This window comes from Aotus nancymaae, unplaced genomic scaffold (genome assembly GCF_030222135.1).
Source record: "Aotus nancymaae isolate 86718 unplaced genomic scaffold, 86718_ANA_hifiasm-v0.15.2.pri h1tg000007l, whole genome shotgun sequence".
NCBI classification, from domain to species: Eukaryota; Metazoa; Chordata; class Mammalia; order Primates; family Aotidae; genus Aotus; species Aotus nancymaae.
In genome coordinates, this window is record NW_026988418.1 from 57,702,053 (window position 1) to 57,726,379 (window position 24,327).

The window sequence follows — 24,327 nt, forward strand, 5'->3', positions numbered from 1 at the left end:
ACGAGTGCAGCAGATCACCATGGCACATGTATACCTATGTAACAAACCTATGTGTTCTGCACATGCATCTCAGAACTTAAGAGTATAATTTTTAAAAAAAGAAAGAAAGAAAAAAGAAATCAAGATGCTGATGGAGTCTGAAAGATGAGGCATGTGAACTGACAACTGTGTTTTAGTACTTGGGGAACCCTAGTGCCTAGAGCTTTGGTAGAATTCTTATTATTATATTACATCACATCATATATTTATCTCTTCAGTAGTATGTAATTCCTCCAAGGGTATTAGGACACTGTCTACTTTTTCACATCTATATCTCCAGCATCTGGAACAGTGGTTGATATTTAGTATCAATGAAATTGATGAATGCAAACATCCTGTAGATGAGGGAAAACATATTCCTATAATACCATCACCCATATAAAATTGCTATTAATCTTTTGATAGGTATTTATATAAATACTCCAATAATTTTCCTTTTCCCTAACACGTGGTTGCAAGAGGGACTACTATATTTAAACAGTTTACTTAATTTAGAGTTTTCCTCCTACATTTTAATAGAATAGGTAATAAAGGACATAGAGAAGGCGGTGGGTATTCCAAATGGAAAAAGGTACAGTTAAAATGGGGAAAAGAATATTCTAGAAATAGTTAGAACTGACAAGACTTAGTGAAGAATGAATGTAGGATACAAAGGAAAAGACAAAATCTGGGATGATTACCATTCCCACAGCTATCCTAGATCCAGATTCGTATTATATTAGCTTTCTAGTATGTCTTTCTGCTTTAAGCTTTTCCTTTTCCTAATTTAGCCTATTTATTACAATGTGTTTTATAGACAGTTTTAATCAAACAAAAGTAATCTTGTTCCCTCATTACTTTTCTCAAAATCTGGTCCGGTTTCTCGTGAGTCTCTGAATATGACACCTTATGGTATATGCCTTGTTTAACTTTTAACAGAGTATATATTCACTGAGTGCAAAAGGAAGAATGTGAATTGAAAATGTTACAATAACAAATCACAACAAAACAAAATTAACCTTATTATTGAATAGTACAGAGAATATTACATTTTCTTGTCAATTATCTTCATTGAAAGCAAAATATACAAACAAAGAAACCAAACTTCTCAAGTGAGAATTCTGTCCATCTTGCTTTACAGACCATCTGAAATTACATTAAGGCAAAGGGATAACACTAAAGAATTGGGAGCCACTTCTATTTTCTGTAGCGTATATGTCTACCTGTCAAATTTGATAAACCACATCCCTCTAAGGCCCTTTTGATATTCAGAAATTGATAACAATTATAAAATACTCCTAAATAACAATGATTCATATGATTTATTTCAATACCTCATACAGTTAACAGCAGGTTTCTAACAGAAGCTATTGTGTTCTTACAGGAAATTCTAGAATAAAAACTAATTTGAAGCATTTTCAAATATATTATGTCATAAATATGACCCACATGAAAATTCTATTAAATAAGTACAATTAGAACAGATGAAGAAACATGCATAGAGAAGTTAAACAAATTATCTAAATTATTAAGCAAGAAAATCAGAATTCATTTTCTAACTCAAAATAACATGTCCATTCTTGTTTTTCCACAATTATAAAGTTAGTAATATAAAACAATGAATCAGTAATGACTGATTTCCTGTATTTTCTTCACTTTAATCATTAAGTGACATAGGTTAAGTGTTGTGCTTAGAAAACCAGTAGAAAAAATAAAGGTTTTTTTAGAAAAGGAAAAAAGAAAAAAAATAGCAATTTGCCTTTAAATCTAGGTTCCCTACTATATTCTTTCATATCTGTTGCCAAGTACTTTTCCTGAAGGTAATTACCAGTAATTATTCTCTGTGATTGCTATGTGCATATCACAGATATTATCATTACTCTAATTATAATATAGTTAGCCAAAGCTGAATTGTTAAATTTCAGTTCAATTAAATGTTTGTTTTGCAGACTATTTATAAATATGACAGATGTATACTGCTCAATGATAATAATAAAATTCAATATACTTTTCAGAGGCTGATATAAAATATACAAAAACATTAAAAGGAACAAATTGGACAATTTTGTAAGGACTACAGCTGGTAAAAGGATACCAGGGCAGCTCGCTAGGATTTTAAAGATCTTCTGCCAAAATAATCAGTGAATGGCTCTTTCTATAACATCAAAATTAAAAATTGCTGAGAGCAAGTATAAAGTAATTTGAATTTATTTTGTGTGGAAAAAATGCAGAGAAATAAAAGTTGTCTTTTCTGCTGAAAATTTTATTGTGACAAAATGTACATAACACAAAAGTTGCCATTTTAACTATTTTCAAAATGTACCATTCAGTAGCATTAATTACACTGACGGTGCTGTAAAACCATTACCACTACCTGGTTCCAAAACTTTTCATCACTTCAAACAGATACTCTAGCAATAACTTTCCATTCTCCTCTCCACTCTCTTCTCATCCAAAGCCTCTGCTCAACTCTAATCTACTTTCTGTCTCTATGAATTTCACTACTCTAGATATTTGATATAAGTGGAATCATACAATATTTGTCCTTTTGTGACTGGCTTTTTTTGCTAAGCATAATGTTTTCAAGGTTTGTTTATATTACAGCAGGTATCAGTACTTCATTCCTTTTTATAGCTAATAGTCCATTGTATGTTTATACCCACATATTGTTTACCCATTCATCTGTTGGACACTTGAGTTGCTTCCACCTTTGGCTATCACGAATAATATTGTAACGAACACTGGCATACAAGTATCTGAGTCTCTGTTTTCAATTCTTTTGGGTATATATATGACCCAGGAAATAAAGTGCTGGGTCACATGTAATTCTATGTTTAACTTTTTAAGGAACTGTCACTTTTTCACAGCAGCTATGCCATTTTACATTCCTACTAGCAATGTACAAGGGTTTCAATTTCTCCACATCCTTGCCAATGCTTATTCTTCATCCTTTTGATTATAGTAGCTCTGAAGTAGTATCTCATTGAGTTTTGATTTGCAATTTAATGTTAATTATCTTTTTCATGTACTTATTTTCCATTTGCCTATCTTCTTTGAAGAAATGACTATTCAAGTCCTCACCCACTATTTAATTGGGTAGTTTGCCTTCTGTTGTTGAGTTGTAGGAGTTCTTTATATAGTCTGTGTATATAACCTTATCAGATACGTGATTTGCAAATATTTTCTCTCATTCTGTGGGTTGTCTTTCATTCTCATGGATAGCATCCTTTGATGCACAAAAATTTTCCATTTTAATCAAATCCAATTTACCTTCTATTTTTGTATTGTTACCTGTGCCTTGGTGTCACATCAAAGAACCCAATGCCAAATCAAAGGTCATGAAGATTTGCCCCTATGTTTCCTTCTAAGAGTTACAGTTTTGGTTCTCAAATTTAGAGTCTTTGATCTGTTTTGAGTTAATTTTTATAGATAATATAGACTAAGGGTTCAACTGCATTCTTTTTCACCTGGCTATCCATTTTCTCAACACAATGTTGAAGAGAAAAAGTTGTTTTTTTATTGTCTTTGTTTTTTTGTTTTGTTTTCTTTTTGGAGACAGTGTCTGACTCTGTCACCCAGGCTGGAGTGCAGTGGCTCAATCTTGGCTCACTGCAACCTCCACTTCCTCGGTTCAAGCGATTCCCTGCCTCCATGTCATCAAAGCTGTACTTCTGATCATTTCAGGGCTGGCAATTCTCAAATTGTGATTTACTTTTTTGAGTATCCTTATGCTGGTATGGAAAATGGCATTCTCTTTATTTAAAAATGTTTTAGGCTAACATGAAAAATAATGGATATTCATAATCAACTTTGGATAGTAACGGTAAATGAAAAGGAGAAAATAAAAACAATCATTTAGAAAAAAACCACACATAACACTTTGGTTTCTATTTTTACAGCATTTCCTTTTCTAAATATCTTTCTAGATATGTCATATTTATCTATGTCAAGGTATTCCAAAACGTAACTTTTAATGGCTGCATAGTATACTACATATGGATAGGCAAAATGTATTTAACCAAATCCCTATTACAAGATGTTTAAAAGCTGCACTGTCCGATGTAGAAGCACTAGCTACAAGTAGCTATTTAAATATAAGCTAATTAAAAATAAAATTTAACAGGTAATTCCACAACCATACTACCAACGTTTCATGTGCTCTACAGCCACATGTGGCTAGTGACTACTGTACTGAATAACACAGATAATAAAATCTTTCCCTCATTACAAAAGGTTCTGTTAGACAGGACTGCTTTAGATTGCATCCAAATTATCCCTATTATAAATAACTGCAAGACTGTTGTAAATATACTTCAATATATAGCTCTGAAAACTTCTTTGGAATAAATTGCTAGAAATGAGTCGCTGGTTCAAAAAGTATACAAATAGACACACTCTGGAGACTGGGTATAGGGAGATGTCAATTTCCTTTGTCAATTTAATCAAAGAATAGTGTCTGTTTAAAAGCTACACTGATTTGATTACGGATGTGGTGACAGGAAAGGGAGACACAAAGGTCTCTGGTGACCCATCTATGGATAAGTCACAAATGTATCTGTCTTTGTAATTACTAACCTGGCAGTAGTAGTAGTCATCTGTACAAAAAGAGAGGCTGTCACATGATACTGTCTCCAAGATAATGAAGTTATCTTCATTAACACCACTTGTAGGGCCAAAGGTTTTTATTATCCACTTGTGTTGTGATTTTTCAAGAACTAACTTTTCTTGGTCCACTTTTCTATTGGGGTGATCATTTTTCCTAATGAGTTTATAAGAGATTTTGATATAGAAAGGATATGAAAATTCTGTTTTTCAAGTATGTCCAAATATGTTTTGTTGGACTGTAACTTGCTTTTGAATTATTAAATGTAGGAGGTTGATATGGTTTGGCTGTGTCCACACTCAAATCTCATCTTGAATTGTAGTTCTCATAATCCTCAAGTATCGTGGGAGGGACCCAGTGGGAGATCACTAATCATGGGGGCAGTTACCCCTATGCTGTTCTTGGGATAGTGAGTGAGTTCTCACAAGATCTGATGGTTTTATAAGGGACTTTTACCAGCTTTGCTGAGCATCTCTCCTTCCCACCTCCACATGAAGAAGAATATGTTTGCCTCCCCTTCTGCTATGATTATAAGTTTCCTGAGGCTTCACCAGCCCTGTAGAACTGTGAGTTAATTAAACCACTTTCCTTTATAAATTACTCAGGCTCAGGCGTTCTTTATAGAAGCATGAAAATGGGCTAATACAGTTAACAGTAATATACAGTAATTACTGTTAACAGTAATATACAGTAATTACTGTTAACAGTAATATACAGTAATTACTGTTAACAGTAATATACAATAAAGACTGAAACCTTTTTTTTTGTAGTTTCCATTTTATGTGACATGCTTAGAAATAAGCTTTCCTGATTACATATTCAATCTGGTTTTTAGCATTTTTATGATTTCATCTTTTACATTTAAATGGTAATACCATATAGAATATACACTGGCATATCATCTGAGACAGGAACTAAATGTAATTTTTCATGTATATTATTATATCATTATATTATTATAATATTCTCAAATCTCAATATAACTCTCGGGGGTAAAAATTTATAATAGAACTCATGTAGATTACCAAGTAGATATCCAATCCAGTCACTCTTATCTGAAATAAGGAAACTATATTTTTACATTTTAGAAATGCAGCTCTCAGGGTTTTGTTTTTCAGGAAAATATTCCGACTCAGTCTAGGCATTAGCGCTTACATCTTCTTCAAAATAAAGAGAAAATGAGTCATATGTAAATAATTTCAGGAAACAGGAAAAGTAAATATAAAAAGAGTCAAAAAAGATTGAGATCTATTCCCAGATTCATGAAAGGCATAATTATATTGACCTATCTGCTTCCCTTTCATAAAATAAAAGACAATTTCCTGGTAAGGAACAAAAAGACAATTCCAGGGCAAATGTTTTTCTATTCTTGGTACTCACACAGAATATTTTCTTACTGGCAGTATTGGCAGTGTTTTCAATACAAAAATTAAATGATTTTACTTTTGTCTCTTATTTTTACTATTTCATTATGATTTTATTAGTCTCAAAAATAACTGAATCATGTTTTATTAGTGAGAAAGTTGCAACTTCTATTGTTTTCATTTTCCTAACTTTAAAAAATAATAACACTGATAAACCTACAATTACTAAAATTCTGTAAGTTCCAAATTTCCACATAAATATTTATTAGTTGTTACTTTTAAAAATCAATTCCTTCAAAAATAAATGAGCTCTAGTAAGAAAAATTATCCCCTCCCTAAACAAAACACTCTGCCCTCTAGCAGAGGGAATCGCTTCTACCACCATTTCATGTAACAACTGGTACCTTCCTGTACAATATTTATGTGTCTGCCTATCCTGCCAGCCTGTGAATTCAGGCCAAGCCCTATGTTCTTTCCCCATCTCAATCTCTTCAAGGAACTTAGCACAGAGACTGGTAAATAATGAATGCCAAGATGGCTTCTTCTAAAATGAATGAATAGACATGGCTCATCCAAGAGCAACTGCCCTCCTTCTAGTAATCTACTATGCTCGTTTGTTTTTCACACTCCTCCTTCACCTCCCTCTCCTAAGCAGTGCTTTTATTTACATGAAGATATAATTTATTAGTAAGACCTTTTAAGTATAATCTTCAAACTGCCACACTGTACTGTAGCAATACAGGGAATAAAATACTCTTAGAAGACATGTTATTAACATTTCCTTTTGATAAATGAGAAAACTGAAGATAGAGATCAGAAACATGCCAAAGAGGAGAACCAGTAGACCACAAGGTCAGATACTAACTGAGGGTTTCTAACTCCACGCAGTCAACTTTTTACTATATCAAGCAAAGAGTTTTCAGACAAATAATCTTTTAAGAAAGCCTCAGGTATACTAGAAATACTTACACTGACCCCAGCGCCCTGTTCTGGGGTTCAAATAATTTGGATAAAGACCATTTGGACGATCCATTTTCTGAAGTAGTTTCCGAATGTGCATAACCTAAGTAAAATAAAATTAAGAATACAATTAATAAAAATAAGCGTCATCCAGGCTTAGTATTAATGTAGACTTTGTGTTCTTCCTTACTCAGAATATACACCTATTCCTTGCCTTTGTGTGTGTGTTGGAGGGGCGGCAGGGAGTCAGGAAAGCCTTCTATTTCTTAAATAACTCATTTTTATAAGATGATATTTATCTGTTATCTTAAAATCAAGCAATAATAATACAGAGAAAACAGCACAAATAGATTTTAAATCTCAACATGCTACTACCTAGAAATACCATCTGAAACATCAGTTGTAAACATAATTCCAGACATAGTCAATATGTATATATTCAAACATAAGAACAGAAATAATTTCACAGGAATTGAATCATAAAATGCCATTGTATTTTGAAAAGTATTAATTTGAATTCGACAGATCAGAAATTAAACGAGGTAAACAAATTGCTGAACTTTAAATATTGTTCCCACAATTGATATCTTTAAGTTCCTGAAATTCCAATTTTAAAAATATCTCCCTGAGGCTAACAGGGAAAGAAGTATCATGAAATATATTAAGTGGCTGGAGACTTTCCTATGGATTTATTTTGATTGGGTGAACTTTTAAACGGGTATCTGGGGGGTGGAAGGAGGTGTTATGATCCTTGTATTCTTATTTGTTTGAGAATATTACATTTGATGAATAAGTTGGCTGGTATAAATGACTTTGGAAAACTCTTTCTTCTTCAAAGGACCTGATATATACTTCACTGTTCTGGACTTGAGTACAATATTAATCCTTCTGCTACAAGGTTTCCCATCGTCATTCACTTGGCTGGATTTTGTCTTTAAGTAGTTTTGGGAATGGGCTCAGGGATGCTGTCTATATTCCCAGTGTTCTTTCACGTTTGAGACCATCAGTATGTTATAACAATCTCAATCTGAAAAATTCGATGAACCACTTTTTAGAAAGTTCTGAATGATGTTATAAAAGGTGAGAAAATTAACTCTTCTGTCATCCAAAAGAATGTATACTATCAATTCTCTCTGCCTTTCTTCCTTATCATTTTCTTTCTAAAATATATCTCTTTTCATTTCCACACATTTACTAGCTTTTCTCAATTTTGTCTTCTAAGTTTCTTATATTTTGAACACCTTCTTTGTGTTGCTTCCATTTTGGCCTTCATTTTGTTGATAACTACTTTTTCTTATATTTTGTTACTGATATCATATCTTACTGTCTCTGGGCACCTGTCTCTGTTTATATACTTGTTCTACAGGGATGAGGGCTTTATTATGTTTTCTCTCATGGTGATATTTGGTCGAATTGTCAATTGCTCTTTTATATATTTTGTGGCCACAATTTTCCTTCCTTTCCTTTTTTCTGGTAATATCTTTGTATAAATTCTGTGCCTTCTCTTTTTTGACAAATTACTCATTACAGTTTTCCTGAAAGTTTTGACATAAAACACAAGGTAAAGTCCAGTTATAAATGTTTTTATTTAGACTTTGCTTATCCCCAGCCACTAGAGATCAGCAATATGGCACTGCTTATACTAGTGAATCTGTCATTTATTCCCTTCCCTCACCAAAGTCGGCAGGCACAAACAGCTTGTCTGTAAGAAGTCTTACTCAATTCTGTTCTTCCAGCTTCTCAACATATTATGTCTAGTAAAGTCCACATAAGTACTCACTGTCAGCCTGTGATCCTGTTCTCATTGCTGCTCATGAGAATTTTGAGTTTTGTATGTCAACATACACCACCTAATTTAGAGAACTGTGCTCTACTGGCTTTGTATTTTTTAATCTGCAGCCCCAAACATCCCCTCTTCAGTTTATACCAAACCTCTCTCTGATCTTTACTGCTTATATTTCTACCTTTCTTCCTATTTTGGGATATGAAGTATGAAGTCTCTTAATTTTGTTAAAAATGGAATTTGCAGTTTCTTCTTTTCCTTTTTTTTTTTTTTGAGACAGAGTCTTGCTCTGTCCCTCTGACTGGAGTGCAGCGGCTCGACTGCAGTTCATTGCAACCTCCACTTCCCATCCCAGGTGTGAGTGATCCTCCTACCTCAGCCTCTGGAGTAGCTGGGAAGTATAAGCATGCAGGACCACACATGGCTAATTTTTGGTAGAGAAGTGGTTTCACCATGTTGTCCAAGCTTGTCTTGAACTCCTGAGCTTAAGTGATCCACTTATCTCGGCCTCCCAAAGTGCTGGGATTACAGGTGTGAGCCACTGCACCCAGAAGTGTTTCTTCTTCTTGCTGCTTTTAGGTTAACTCCCTATGATTTAGGTCCTCTACTTCAGAAATGCTCATATGTTAAATTATCTGTATTTTACAAATTATCATTTTAATTTCTGCTTTTCCCTTGTTCTGACTACGACTATCTCTTGCATCTATTCTATGTAAGTAATTCGGCTTTTAACTATGTGCAATCAGTTCATTGTTGTTTTCCATTTTATTAGCTAAGGGGATATATTGTTTCAATTTGTTTCTTTAGCTCCATATTATTTTTGTATCATTTTATTGTTTTATTTTAGTTTTGAGTTCTAATTTTATTAAATTTAATTTCTATTATAGGATGAATTACTCATGGTCACTTTTTTTTTTTACTTTTTTTAAAATTTGAAACTGAATTCTTTATCAGTCTTTTACACGCTATGTACCACTCTGCTTTTGTTTCTAGCAGTATGCTTGCACAATTGCAATGCTTTGTTTTATGTTGCTCACATTTACCAGGGTTAGTTCTGATATGAACTGTGTTGAATTCTCCTTGAGTTCCTTGTGTGTGTGTGTGTGTGTGTGTGTGTGTGTGTGTGTGTGTGTGTGTTCCTCCATTCCTGGATACAATTTGAGTTCTGGAGTACAAGTATACTACTATCTGATCACTTGAAGCCTATGTGTTCAAGAAGGATAAGAGGTGAGAACTCTGCTGCAGCTACGGGCAATTACATATTTGATGCTCTGGGCACTGGTCTCTCTGGCAAGATCGATAGAGAATACTGGAATTTGTTGACTCCCTGCCCAGAAACGTTTCAGGATAGGGTAGGAAGCAGACTTATGTCTCATGCCAGAAATCAGAAATCTTTTTTTTTTTTTTATTTTGGTACCAAACATGATGTGAAATTACATCTTTGCCTTCTTTTACTGCTTTTGATGGAATTTTTACTGTCTTTAATATTTTTGTTATTACTCATTTAGTCAGGACAGGGAAAACTCTGTCATCTACTTCCATTTTGCTGTATTTTCCTGAAAATTCTTCTCTGTTGATGAAGTATTTCATATGCTGAAATGAATATACATATATATCTCAACTCTACACACATCTCAACTTAAGAAATATAACACTACAAACACCTTTGGTGGTCTGTTTACCACTTCCACTTCCTGTTCACATACTACTGCCTATATCCCAGATGTATTTGCAGTCCTGAGTTTCATATTTGTCATTATCTTGACTTTGTGAAAGCAAATTGTACAAACTGGGTCATTCTTATCATACTCAACTAAATCAGGGTCAAAGGGCCTAGGGGAAAATCACTTGGGCACAGAACACCAGCTCCAAAATTTAAGTTTTCCACAAGCTCAGTTTTAAAAACCCTAAGATTATAGTTTTACCTACTGCTGTCACCAATCAGAGCTAGAAAGCTTCTAGAAGCTTTACTCATGTCAATACATTTCCTTTCAAAACTATATATAACGTTTCTCTTCTAATAAAACTTCCAACCTTCTCTTTGTTCTCTGGATGTACTGAAGACCACTCCAGTCTGTGTGTCTGTCCTGAACTGGAATTCTGTGCTTCCAAATAAAACATTTAATTTAGAGATTCATCTCTCTATATTATTTTTACTTGGACAATTTATCAAAACCACTTTTGACTCCTTAAACAATATATTGTTCAGCTTTGTTTTGAACTTTATAAAAATTATTTTTTTAACTGACGGATATAAACATAATTCATATTTTCACTAATGTTTTATATTTTATTATATGTTGCCAATATAAACAATGTTTTTATGTATATAATATAAATGTACATACCAAATAATGGAATTGCTGGGTTACAGGGTATTTTTACTAGATAATATTTTTGTTTCCCATTGTAAAAATCCTTCTTTACTCCAAGGGCATAGATTTTTTATTCTCAAAGTATCAGGGCTTTGTCTTTTGAAATTAAGCATTCAATGCTCCTGGAATTAACTATTATAATCCATAGTGTGACACTTGTTATAACAAGTTTCTACATATCTGTAGGTCTGTTTAAGAGCTATTCGTCAGTCTCTTTGTCACTATTAACAAATACTACACTGTCAATGTTAATACCTAGGCAATGTAAATCCAGCCAATGTGTTTTTCCTCACAAGTGTCTAGAATGTTTCTTTACTGTATAAATTCTAGAAGTGTCTCTTCAAGTTCCCACTGCGGGGGGGGAAAAGGCCATTAGAGATTTCATTGGCACTGAACTACAAATCAATTTGGGGATGACTGAAATTTTTATGATATTGTTTATCTATACAAAAATATGATACTTCTCCATTTATTTATATCCTCTTCAATGTCATTTAATAAAGATTTGTATTTTTAAATTTTAAATTTTTATGAATACGGAATAGTCATACATGATATTTTGATACTAACATATAATGTGTAATGATAAAATCTGAGTAACTGAAATATCTACCACTTCAAACATTTATCGTTTCTTCTCTTGGAAACATTCTATATCTTCTCTTCTAGCTATTTTGAAATATACAACAAATCACTGTTAATTATAGTCACTCTATTGTGCTATCAAACACTAGATCTTCCTCCTTCTAACTGCACTTTTGTACGCACTAACCAAACTCTCTTTATCCTTCTCTCCCCACTACCCTTCCTAGCCTCTGATAACCACCATTCTATTCTCTACCTCCATGAGATCAATTTCTTTTCTCTCCCACCTATGAATGAGAACATACAATATATGTCTTTCTGTTCTTGGCTTATTTCACTTAACATATTGCCCTCCAGCAGTTCCATCCAAATTGCTGCGAATGAAAGGATTTTCTGCTTTTTCATGGCTGAGAAAAATTTTGATCTTTTGTTAGATTTATTCCTAGGAAACATACATAGTCTTGTTCTATTACATAAGATATCTTTTTGCAAAATGACATCTTCTTGCCTTTTGTAGCTGGTGTAGAGAAATGCTACTGATTTTTAACATCCATATTGATCATCTATTTAAAAATCATATTAAGCTCTTATTTCTAGTAATTTAAATATAGATTGTCTTAATACCTTAGGTCGATAATCATGTAATCTGTGAATAACTATTATTTTCCTTCTTCCTTTTCAATTCTTAAACATCTGGTTATTTTGTTTTTCTTGTCTTACCATGCTGGCTAGGAACTTCAGACTGCAGCACAATGCTGCATGGAAATAGCAATGAAATTTTAATAGTGGTTATAACTTCTCAAATAACAATAAATATTTTAAATATGTTCTAAATAGAAAGAATATTTCTTTGAGTAACTTCAAAAGAAAAAATAAAGGCTAGAAGCCTAATAAACACATATCTAGAAAGGCAAACATTTTTAAGCATTAATCATATCTTTGGGCCAAACAAAGAATAGAAGGCAAAGAGCGAACCTTTTTGTAGTAAATCAGGTCCCCTGTCAAGTAGCTGAGGTGGACGAACTCCATATGTAGTGTACCAAATTCAGCCAGAATGCTGCTACCTGCAGATGCCCAGCCCCAGTTTCGCCCTACTCCACTGAATGAAAGGAAAAGTAAAAGGAGACAGGATTGGGAAAAGACCAAAACATTTGTTTAATGAATATGTAAATTTTAAATAGATGTCTTATAAACTATCGTATTTGACACAGTAGCTTATTTATATCTAAAATTTTATTAGAAATTTAAATATGTAATAAATCCATGTTCTAAAAATTAAAACAGTATTTTTTAAATCCATAATTTCACCTATTCTCATCTCCATTCATGTCACACACCCCACAGATAATCACTTTCGTTTCTTACATATTACTACAGAATGTTTTATTCATATGTAAACAATCCAAATATATATTCTCTTTGTCCTCCTATCTTAAACAAAACATAACAAGCTAGTGGCCTTTCCATATCAGTTCACAAACAGCTTTCTCAGGTTTTTTTTTTTTTTCACTGTTGTACACAATTCCATAATATTAATGATTCTCAAGTGGAATGCCCCACCCCAAAGGCACATGAAAATGTGTGGGAGCATTCTGAGTTGTTTCAAACCTTGAATGTGCAACCTGCACTTACTGTGCCAGGTCCAAAGTTATAAACTGCCCTGTAGTCAATGATCAGGACAGTATCATACAATAAAGAGCTGGCTTGCACCAAATGCTGATGGTGGCTGTGTGAAAACCAACACATTATATAAATAAATGAAATTTATCTAATAAATTCCCTATTGATGGTCCCATGGGCTACTTCCAATATTTTGTTATCATGAACATTTTCAGTGAATAATCTCATGCATGTTTCATTTGTGCAGATATAATCTCTAGAATATGCTCTTGTGTTTTCTTTTTTTAGTCTGTCCAGAGGTTTGTTATTTGAAACCAGACTACATAAACCAAAAATTACAGAGGCTTTGAATGACCGTATCTTTTAAAAAGGTTAAATTTCTTCTGAACTCAAGACTCAGTAAACACAGATTATATTGTGTTTTAGGCTTGTTAAGAATCGTCCATTTCAGTTTTTACCCCAACCTCCAGAAGTAGCCCTGGGGATTTCAGTTGGAAGGCAGGGGTATTTACCAAGAGCACCTAGGCAGCCTTAACCTCGGCTTCCCCACCATCATGTGGCTGTTAAATAATTTCTTCTGCTATTTTCTGCTGAGTTTCTTTGAGTCTTGCTTGCCTCATACATGTGCAGTTATAGAATCACCAATGACTTGAGGGAAATTTGTCCATAAATGTTGGGGCTTTTCCTCTGCAATTTCTTTCTATCTGAGATTTTGTTCCTATGTTTCAGTCATTTTAGCAGCTCCAAGGCCTGACCACTGTCTCCTCTGCTTGAAATGACTGCCACGTTAGACTTGGCCTCTACTGCTCTAAACATGTCCTCAGGGAAAAAGCCAATGTTATATGGAGATGACCTCTTAGGATCATAGCCCCTCAAGTTCTATGTGAGTTAGTTGCATTTCAATGTATTTAAACCATTTGGTTTTATATATTTTGTCTAGCTTTCATGACTGCTTTTGGTAGGACGGCAGTCTGATAAAAGATATTTCATGGTTGGAACTGGAAGTCTAGATGATTCAAGCAGCAGAGTTCCTGGATTATTCCTACAAGAACTCTAAACCATTCTTAGGATCTTGTCTTATTTTTAGGGTGAAGTATAAATATTTTTGCCAGGAGCAGTGGCTCACGTCTGTAATCCCAACACTTTGAGAGGCCAAGAAGGGCGGATCACCTGAGGTTAGGAGTTCGAGACCAGCCTGGCTAACATTGTGAAACCCCATTTCTATCAATAATACAAAAAATTAGCCAGGCATGGTGGTGCATGCCGTAATCCCAGCTACTCCTATCAATAATACAAAAAATTAGCCAGGCATGGTGGTGCATGCCGTAATCCCAGCTACTCAGGAGGCTGAGGCAGGAGAATTTCTTGAACCCAGGAGGCAGAGGTTGCAGTGAGCCGAGATTGTGTCATTGCACTCCAGCTTGGGCAACAAGAGCAAAACTCCATCTTAAAAAAAATTATATATATACACACACACACACACACACACACACACACACACACATAAATTTTTTTATCTTATGTTCACTTGTATTCTGTCAATTCAATATGCTATATTTTATTTGTGTTTAGAAAACATTAAAAGAGATATAAGAAAATATCACAACCCTGCTTAAAGTTCCTTCATTGTTCGGTGCTATTTTTAAACTGTCTGAAAATATGGAAGGCAAATACCACCAAGATATTTTATAGCTAGAAGTGAGAATCAAAGAATATGGATATAGTAGCTACATTAGACAGTCATTCATTTCACAAATAGTAAGTGTTTACTATGCTGTGAGAGAGTGGTGAACCTGACATATAATATTCCTGCTGCTATAATAAATAAGATCATTTTAAATAGTGATAGTTGCCATGAAGAAAATTAAAAAGGAAAAATAGAATATTGAATACTAGGGATAGAAAGTAAACTAGAAAAAAAGACTCTTTACATATTATGTTCAGAGAAAATGTTTCTAAAATGATACAATTTGACCTGGGACCTGAATGATTAAGAGTTAGTGATGAAAAGATTTGGAAGAACAGAATTCCCAGTAAGGGAAATAGCAAATGCAACGGCCTTGAGGGAAAGGAAGGAGGCTAGTTTGGCTGGAGTTCAGAAAGTAAGAAGAAGTGAATGACACAGGAGGAGATTAAAAAGCAAGGTATAATCCAGACTATGAAAGAATTTTGTAGGCCATCGTAAAATTTTAGTATTTAAGTAAAATTGTAGTCTTTAAGTGTGATGGAAAATCATGAATAACTTTAAGGATTATAACATAATACTTAAGGAATAAAGCATACCATTTAGAAAGATTAACTAGGTTTCAGCACAGTGAATGAATTATAGTGTGGTCAAGTATAAAAACAAAACTTAGGAAGTCCAACAGTTTGTCATCCTCTATAAAAAGAACTTCTACTCAAAAGTCAAAAAGGAACATTTTCCAAATGCTAAATTCTAAACAAGGGTTTTAAATGTTTTACATACAGCATCACAGGAAGAATCTAAAATATTAAATCTGATACTTACATATATCCTAGCAACTCAGAAAAACAAGAAAATCCTTAAGAACAAAATATAACACTGCTGAGGATAGAAAAATTCCAACTATGAAAAGATGACGAGCTGCCAAAAACTAACCATATCATAATTTCATACAAATGTTATGTTTCTCTCAACTGATCAAAATAAAAGGTCTGGATACTAAAATTTACATATATACTCAGAGAACCTAAGTTAACGAAAAATTTGCAATGAATACAAAAAAACAACAAGCAAGGAAACAACATGTTTCTCTTACCTGACCACCAGCAGAAGGAAAGATTCTAAAAATGCTTGGTAAACTATTGACAGTAAATCAACCTAAGTGTTCTAGGATTGTATTAAACTGCTTTGATAATGAGGCATCTATATTTGGTTTGCATTTTGGTCAAAGTCAGTTGAACATATTTAACCAATGTATTGAAAGAATGGAGTAAAGCATTTAGTGAACTGCAATTATTAGAAACCAAGCTTGCAAACAGGGTGATAATGAAATGCATTCCAACAAAAGCAAGGAATGAACTAAAGAAATTAAGCACTCAATGTGTAAACTTAAGTTGAAATATCTTCATTTGTAGGAATAATCATTTGATGGAGCTCCTATTTTCAGTAAGATTTTTATATATTGTATACTTGAATAGAATGAAATTGAGAAGGCCTATGATTTTGTATCATCTAAACTGGAAGATTATTTAAAGTAATTACAAATAAAAGTCTATGTAAAAATATCTCAGATTTGTGGAAGGTATTCTAAATGAAAGCAAAAGAACGGGATTTGTGAAAATATCTGATCTGAAATATTTAAACATTTTAATATGCAAAAATTTAGAATTGAAAATATTCTACAATTAAGCAGAATTTGCTCTAAGCAAACATTGGGAGAATATCTTCTCTAATAAAAGCACACAAGAATCAACTGAAAGTGCCAGTAATTTCAAAATTAGATAAATATACAAGAATGTACATTTTTAATAATTTCATCTTAGAAAAGAGATTTATAGCAGAATTATTTTACAGGATACCCAATAAAATAAAACCTATTTGTCAAATGATTAAATACTCTAAAAATTAAATAGCTTTGCTTCAGCTCCCCCATTCATCCTTAAATTGTACTCTTATGAATAACACACTATACATAATCACTCTCATGATGCCATAATCTGGCTTATAAATTTTTTTTAGTATAATGTAAATATTTTCTCTATAATATCATTTATGTGGCAACATATTATTTTACCTTATGAACTACCAAATTTGCTTAACAAATGACCTTAACTCTTGAACATTCGACCTGCACTTATGATTTTGTGGACTATGTTGTGATAAACATCATTTTGTATATGTCTTCCTTAGTCCATATATCCAATTTCTTTGGGTAAATTGACAAAGGTTCAATTGCTGGGTCAAGAGAAAAAAAGCTTTAAGGGCTTTTGATGAATACACTAGTCTACAAGTAAAGCTAAAATATAAGTTCTCACCTTTTTGTTATAGCAGATGCTTTAAAATTTTTTTAAGTAAAAAACTTCCTTGTTTGATAGCAAATGAATATAACAACTTTAATTTTTATTTTAAAATGAAGTCCGATTTTTGTTACATTTTCATTTAATTTGAGGGGATATGTAATACATACATATAATTTAAAATTTAAAAAGCACTAAAAAAGTATAAAGTCTCCCTCTACCTCTTCCAATCACTCAATCCCAAAGCAATCTGTTAACACATTCTCATCTAGCCTTTTAGAAAACTGTATGCCTACATAAGCATAATTTGAGTTGCCTATTACATTTTAAATACTCTTTGATCTTTTCTAATTTTGATTCTGTATCTTTACAAACATGTTTTCTAAATATGTTTTCAAAGTTGAGATTGTCCTTCAATTACAGGGTAATGTTATTTTTTTGTTATTACACAGCCCCTCAGTCAAGCATAGGATCTGGTTTATTTTTCTTTTTAAATAAACACTGAGGTATAATTTCATTACAAAAATGCATCCTTTCAGGCCCACCATTCAATGGATTATGACAAATGAAAACAAAGATTGGTATACAAACCTAGCCAATCCTTCCAAAACATATCCCTATCCCTTTTGCAATCAATGCATACATTTCCTCCACTAAGTCTCAAACAACTCTCAATCTGCTTCCTCTCACACTTGTTAGTCTTGCATATTCTAGAATTTCATATAAACATCATATAACAACTATTTAAGCTATGTACCTGGTGACATGATAAAAATTTGAAAAATAGTCAAACTTTTCCAAAGTGTCTATACCATTTTACATCCTACCAACCTAAGTTTACTATCTTGCCTTTTTGTTGTCTATTTTTCCCATTAGTTGTTTCGTTCTCTATTCCTGCCTTCATTTGGATTGAGTAGCTTTTAGTATTCCATTTTCTTTACTGGCTTATTTTTGTATGACTGCTCTAGGCATTACAATGTAAACCATCAACCTACCACAGGAGACCTTTATATATTATGCCACTTCACATATAATGTAAGGGTTTCACATCTCATACTATCCTCTGCGCTACTAGGGTAACAAATTTTTCTTCTACATATATTATAGACTCTACAATGCAAGTTATAATTTTTGCTTTAAACAAAGACATAGAAAAACTAAGTCTTTTATATTTATTTAAATATTTACTCTTTCCAGTGCCCTTCTTTGTGTAAATCTGCTTTTCCATCTGGTATCGTTTAAAAGTTCCTTAAAATCTCTAGCAATAATTCTCTAAGCTTTTATTTGCCTGAAAATGTCTTATTTTCACCTTTGTTTTTAAAGAATATTTTCAGTGGCTATAGTATTCGAAATCAATTTTTTTCTTTCAACACTTTCAAGATGCATTCAATTGTTTTCTGGCTTGCATTGCTTATGATAAAAAGGAAGTATTTCTATTTTGGTTCCCCAGTATAAATGTCTTTTTTCTCTGGCTAAAACTTTTCTTTTTCTAGTCACAGATTTTCAGACATCATGTTTCTTTACATTTATCCTGCAGGGTTCCATCAAATGTTGTAATCTGTGAATTTACAGCTGTTTAACAAATCTGGAAAATTTTTAGACATTACTTCTTAAAAAACAGGCTACAAATATCAGAGATATTACGGGTCTGGTTCCAGACTACTTCCATTAGGTAAATATCACAACGAAGTGAGTCACACAAACTTTTTGATATCCCAGTATATATAAAGGTTATGTTTACATTATACTGTAGTCTTTTAAGTATGCAACAGCATTATGTCTAAATAAACAATGTTCGTATTTAATTTTAAAAATCCTTATTGCTAAAAATGTAAACAATTATCTGAGGCTTTCGGCAAGTCATACTCTCTTTGCTGATGGAGGGTCATGCCTTGATGATGATGGTTGCTGACTGATCAAGGTGGTAGAAGCTACTGAAGGCTGGGGTGGCTGGGGCAATTTCTAAAAATGAGACAACAATACAATCTGCTGCATTGGTTCCTGTTTTATTTCTCTGTAAGACAAAAGATCTCTCTGTAGTGTATGATGCTTTTTGATAGCATTTTGTCCACAGTAAAAATTCTTTCAAACTTGGAGTCCATTCTCTCATATCCTGACACTGCTTTTTATCAATGAAGTTTAGGGAGTATTATAAATCTTTATTGTCCATTCAGCAATGTTCATAGCATCTTCACCAGAAGTAGATTCCATCTCAAGAAATCACTTTCTTTGCTCATCTGTAAAAACCAACTCTTCATCTGTTCAAGTCTTATCATAAGACTGCAGTAATTCAGTCCCATCTTCAGGCTCCACTTCTAATTTTGGTTCTCTTGCTATTTCCATCACATCTATAGTTACTTAATCCACTTGAGTTGAACCCCTCAAAATCACCCATCAGGACTGGAATCAAATTCTTTCAAACTCCTGTTAATGTTGATACTTTGAACTCCTCCGATGAATCACAAATGTTCTTAATGCCATCTAGAACAGTGAATCCTTTCCAAAAGGTTTTCCATTTACTTTGCCAGGATCTGTCAGAGGAATCACTATCTATGGCAGCTATAGCCTTACAAAATGCGTTCCTTAAATAATAAGACTTGAGAGTCTTAATCGTTCTTTGACCCACAGACTACAGAATGGATGTTCTGTTAGCAGGCATGAAAACAACATTAATATTGGGTATCTTCACTGCAGAAAATAGGTGACCAGGTGCACTGAAAATCAGCAGTAATATTTTGAAAGAGATCTTTTGTGCTTAGCGGTAGGTCTCAAAAGCGGGCTTAAAATATTCAGTAAACTGCCAACAACAGATGTGCTGTCATCTGAACTTTGTTGTTCCATTTACAGACCACACAGAGAGTAGATGTAGTGAAATTCTTAAAGGCCTTAGGATTTTCAGAATGGTAAATTAGCACTGGCTTCAACTTAAAATCATTAGCTGTATTATCCTCCAACAAGAGTCAGCCTGTCCTTGAAAGCCAAGCATTGACTTGTCTTTAGCTATGAGATGGCATATTCTTCCAGTAGAAACTTGTTTTGTCTACATTGAAAATCTGTTGTTTAGCATAGCTGCCTTCATCAATTAACTTAGCTAGATCTTCTAGATCACTTGCTGCAGTTTCTACATCAGTACTTGCTGCTTCACCTGTCACCTTTATGTTCTGGGAGACAGCTTCCTTCCTTAAACCTTGTGAACCAACCTCTGTAAGCCTCAAACTCTTCTCCTACAGCTTCCTCACCTCTCTCAGCATTCACAGAATTGAAGAAGTTAGGGCCTTGCTCTGGATTAGGCTTTGGCTTACGAGAATGTTACAGCTGGTTTGACCTTCTATAGAGACCACTCAAACTTTCTCCATGTCAGCAATATAGCTATTCTACTTTCTCATCATTCGTGTGTTCACTAGCATAGCACTGTTAATTTCCTTTGAGAACTCTTCCTTTGCATTCACAACTTGGCTGACTGGCACAAGAGGCCTAGCTTTTGGGTATCTCAGCTTTTGACATGCCTTCCTCACTAAGCTTAATTATTTCCAGCTTTTTTTTTTTTTCTGAGCTGGAGTCTTGCTCTTGTCACCCATGCTGGAGTGCAGTATTGCAATCTTGGCTCACTGCAATCTCAGGGTCCTGGATTCAAGCTATTCTCCTGCCTCAGCCTTCTGAGTAGCTGGGATTACAGGCTTGCACCAACACGTCCAGCTAATTTTTGTATTTTTAGTAGAGAGAGAGTTTCGCCACATTGGCCAGGCTGATCTCGAACTCCTGACCTCAGGTGATCCACCCTCCTCAGCCTCCCAAAGTGCTGGGATTACAGGCATAAGCCACTGTGCCTGGCTGTTTCACTTTGTTTTTGTTTTTGTTTTTGAGACAGGGTCTGGCTCTGTCATCCAGGCTGGAGTGCAGTGGCAGGATTTCAGCTCACTGCAAGCTCTACCTCCTGAGCTCAAGCAGTCCTCCTACCTTAGCTTCCCAAGAAGCTGGGGCTACAGGCATGCACCACCATGCTGCATTAGTCCATTTTCACACTGATAATAAAGACATACCCAAGACTGGGCAATTTACAAAAGAAAGAGGTTTAACGGACTTACAGTTCCATGTGGCTGGGGAGGCCTCACAATCATGGTGGAAGGTGAAAGGTACATCTCACATGGTGGCAGACAAGAGAAGAGAGCTTGTGCAAGGAAACTCCCCTTTTTAAAACCATCAGATCTCATAAGACTTATTCACTATCACAAGAACAGCATGGGAAAGACTTGCCCTCATGATTCAATTACCTCTCACTGAGTCCCCTCAACAACACATGGGCATTCAAGATGAGATTTGAATGGGAATACAGCCAAATCCTATCAATCTGCCCCTGGCCCCTCCAAAATCTCATGTCCTCACATTTCAAAACCAATCTTGCCTTCCCAAGAATCCCCCAAAGGCTTAAGTCATTTCAGCATTAACTCAAAAGTCCACAGTCCCAAGTCTCATCTGAGTCAAGGCAAGTCCCTTTGCCTACAAGCCTGTAAAAGCGAAAGCAAATTAGTTACTTCATAGATACAATGAGGGTAACAGGCATTGGGTAAATACAGCCATTCCAAATGGAAGCAATTGGCCAAAACAAAGGGCTGCAGGCCCCATGAAAACCTGAAGTCCAGTGGGTCAGTCAAATCTTAAAGCTCCAAAATGATCTCCTTTGACTCCATGTCTCATATCCAGGTCATGCTGATCTAAGAGGAGGGCTCCCATGCCCTTGGGCAGCTCCACCCCTGTGGCTTTGCAGGGTATGGCCCAATCTCCTCGATGCTTAAACCAGCTGGCATTGAGTACAGCTTTTCCAGGTGCATGGTGCAAGCTGTTGGTGGATCTACCATTCTGGAGTCTGGAGGATGGTGGCCCTCTTCTCACAGCTCCACTAGGTGATGCCCCAGCAGGTACTCAGGGTCTCACAGAGTTGCCCAGGACTTTGGCACATTTCCCCTTGGCACCGTCCTAGCAGAGGTTCTCTATGAGAGCTCCGTCCCTGCAGCAAACTTCTGCCTGGACATTCAGGCATTTCTATACATCCTCTGAAATCTAGGTGGAGGTTCCCAAACTGCAATTCTCGACTTCTGTGCATTGGGAGGCTCAACACCATGTGGAAGCTGCCAAGGCTTGAGGCTTGCACCCTGTGAAGTCACAGCCCAAACTCCATTGGCCCCTTTCAGCCACAGCTGGAGAGGCTGGGATGCAGGGCACCAAGTCCCTAGGATGCACACAAGGGGACCCTGGGCCCAGCCCATGAAACCACTTTTTCTTCCTAGGTCTTGGGCCTGTGATGGGAGGGGCTGCTATGAAGATCTCTGACATGCCCTGGAGACATTTTCCCCATTCCCTTGGGGATTCATATTCAGCTCCTCATTGCTTTTGCAAATTTCTGCAGCCAGCTTGAATTTCTCAGAAAATGGGCTTTTCTTTTCTATTGCATTGTCAGGCTGCAAATTATCCAGAACTTCTATGCTCTGCTTCCCTTATAAAACTTAATGCCTTTAACAGCACTCAAATCACTTCTTGAAACTTCTTGCACTAGATACCTTAGATCATCTCTCTCAAGTTCAAAGCTCCACACACCTCTAGGGCAGGAGCAAAATGCCACCAGTCTCTTGCCTAAAACATAACAAGGGTCACCTGTGCTCCAATTCCCAACAAGTTTCTCATTTCCATCTGAGACCAACTCAGCCTGGACTTTATTGTCTATGTCGCTATCAGCATTTTAGGTAAAGCCATTCAATAAGTCTCAAGGAAGTTCAAAACTTTCCCACATTTTCCTGTCTTCTTCTAAGCCCTCCAAACTGTTCAATCTCTGCCTGTTACCCAGTTCCAAAGTCACTTCCACATTTTCAGGTATCTTTTCAGCAACACCCCATTCAACTGGTACTTGCTGCCTCACCTGTCACCTTTATGTTTTGTAGGCAGCTTCCTTCCTTAAACCTTGTGAACCAACCTCTGTAAGTCTCAAACTCTTCTCCTACAGCTTCCTCACCTCCCTCAGCATTCACAGAAGTGAAGAGAGTTAGGGCCTTGCTCTGCATTAGGCTTTGGCTTAAGAGAATGTTGTAGCTGGTTTCACCTTCTGCACAGACCACTCAAACTTTCTCCATATTGGCCATACAACTATTTCGCTTTCTCATCATTCATGTGTTCACTAGCGTAGTACTGTTCATTTCTTTTACGAACTCTTCCTTTGCATTCACAACTTGGCTAACTGTGGCACAAGAGGCCTAGCTTTTGGCTATCTCAGCTTTTAACATGACTTTCTCACTAAGCTTAATTATTTCTAGCTTTTTTTTTTTTTTTTTTTTTTGAAACAAGGTCTGGCTCTGTCACCCAGGCTGGAGTTGCTGTGGCAGAATCTCAGCTCACTGCAAGCTCTACCTCCTGGGATCAAGCAATCCTCCCACTATAAGTGGGACTACAGGCCCGCACCACCATGCCCAAATGTTGCCCAGGCTGGTCTTGAACTCCTAAGCTCAAGCAATCCGCATGCCTCAGCCTCCCAAAGTGCTGGGATTACAGGTGTAAGCCCAGCCTAATTTCTAACTTTTGATTTAAAGTGAGAGGCATGCCATTCTTCTTATCTCTCGAATATATCAAGGCCATTGTAAGGTTATTTATTGGCATTGTTCTGTCTCAGGGAATAGGGAAGTCCAAGGAGAAGGTGAAAGAAGGGAGAATGGCCAATTGGTGAAGCAGTTAGAACACAGACTACATTTAGTGATTAAGTTTGCCATCATCTATGACTGCTTGTTCATGGTGCCCAAAATAATTCTGTAGTAACTAGAAATATTACTGATCACAGATAACTGTAACAGATATAATAATAATGAAAAGGTTTAAAATATTGTGACAATTATCAAAATGTGATCCAGAGACAAGAAGTGTGTGTCTGCTGCTGGAAATATGGCACCAGTAGACCTGCTCAACATAAGGTTGACACAAACCATCAATTTGTTTAAAAAAAAAAAAAAGGAAAAAAGCAGTATCTGCAAAAAACAATTAAGCGAAGCACAACAAAAC

General features: G+C 35.2%; 1 protein-coding gene across 3 annotated transcripts in view; it reads right to left on the minus strand.

The window, feature by feature from the left end:
* The window catches only part of MAN1A2 (mannosidase alpha class 1A member 2), a 164,466-nt gene that overhangs the window by 61,994 nt on the left and 78,145 nt on the right, over positions 1-24,327 (minus strand). For all 3 annotated transcript variants that reach the window (XM_012458861.2, XM_012458863.2, XM_012458862.2), the window contains exons 7-8: positions 12,664-12,787; positions 6,955-7,048 (exon numbers count right to left, since the gene is read on the minus strand). In XM_012458861.2, the coding sequence (XP_012314284.1) occupies positions 6,955-7,048; positions 12,664-12,787 (218 nt within the window). The remainder of the gene's footprint in view (positions 1-6,954; positions 7,049-12,663; positions 12,788-24,327) is intronic.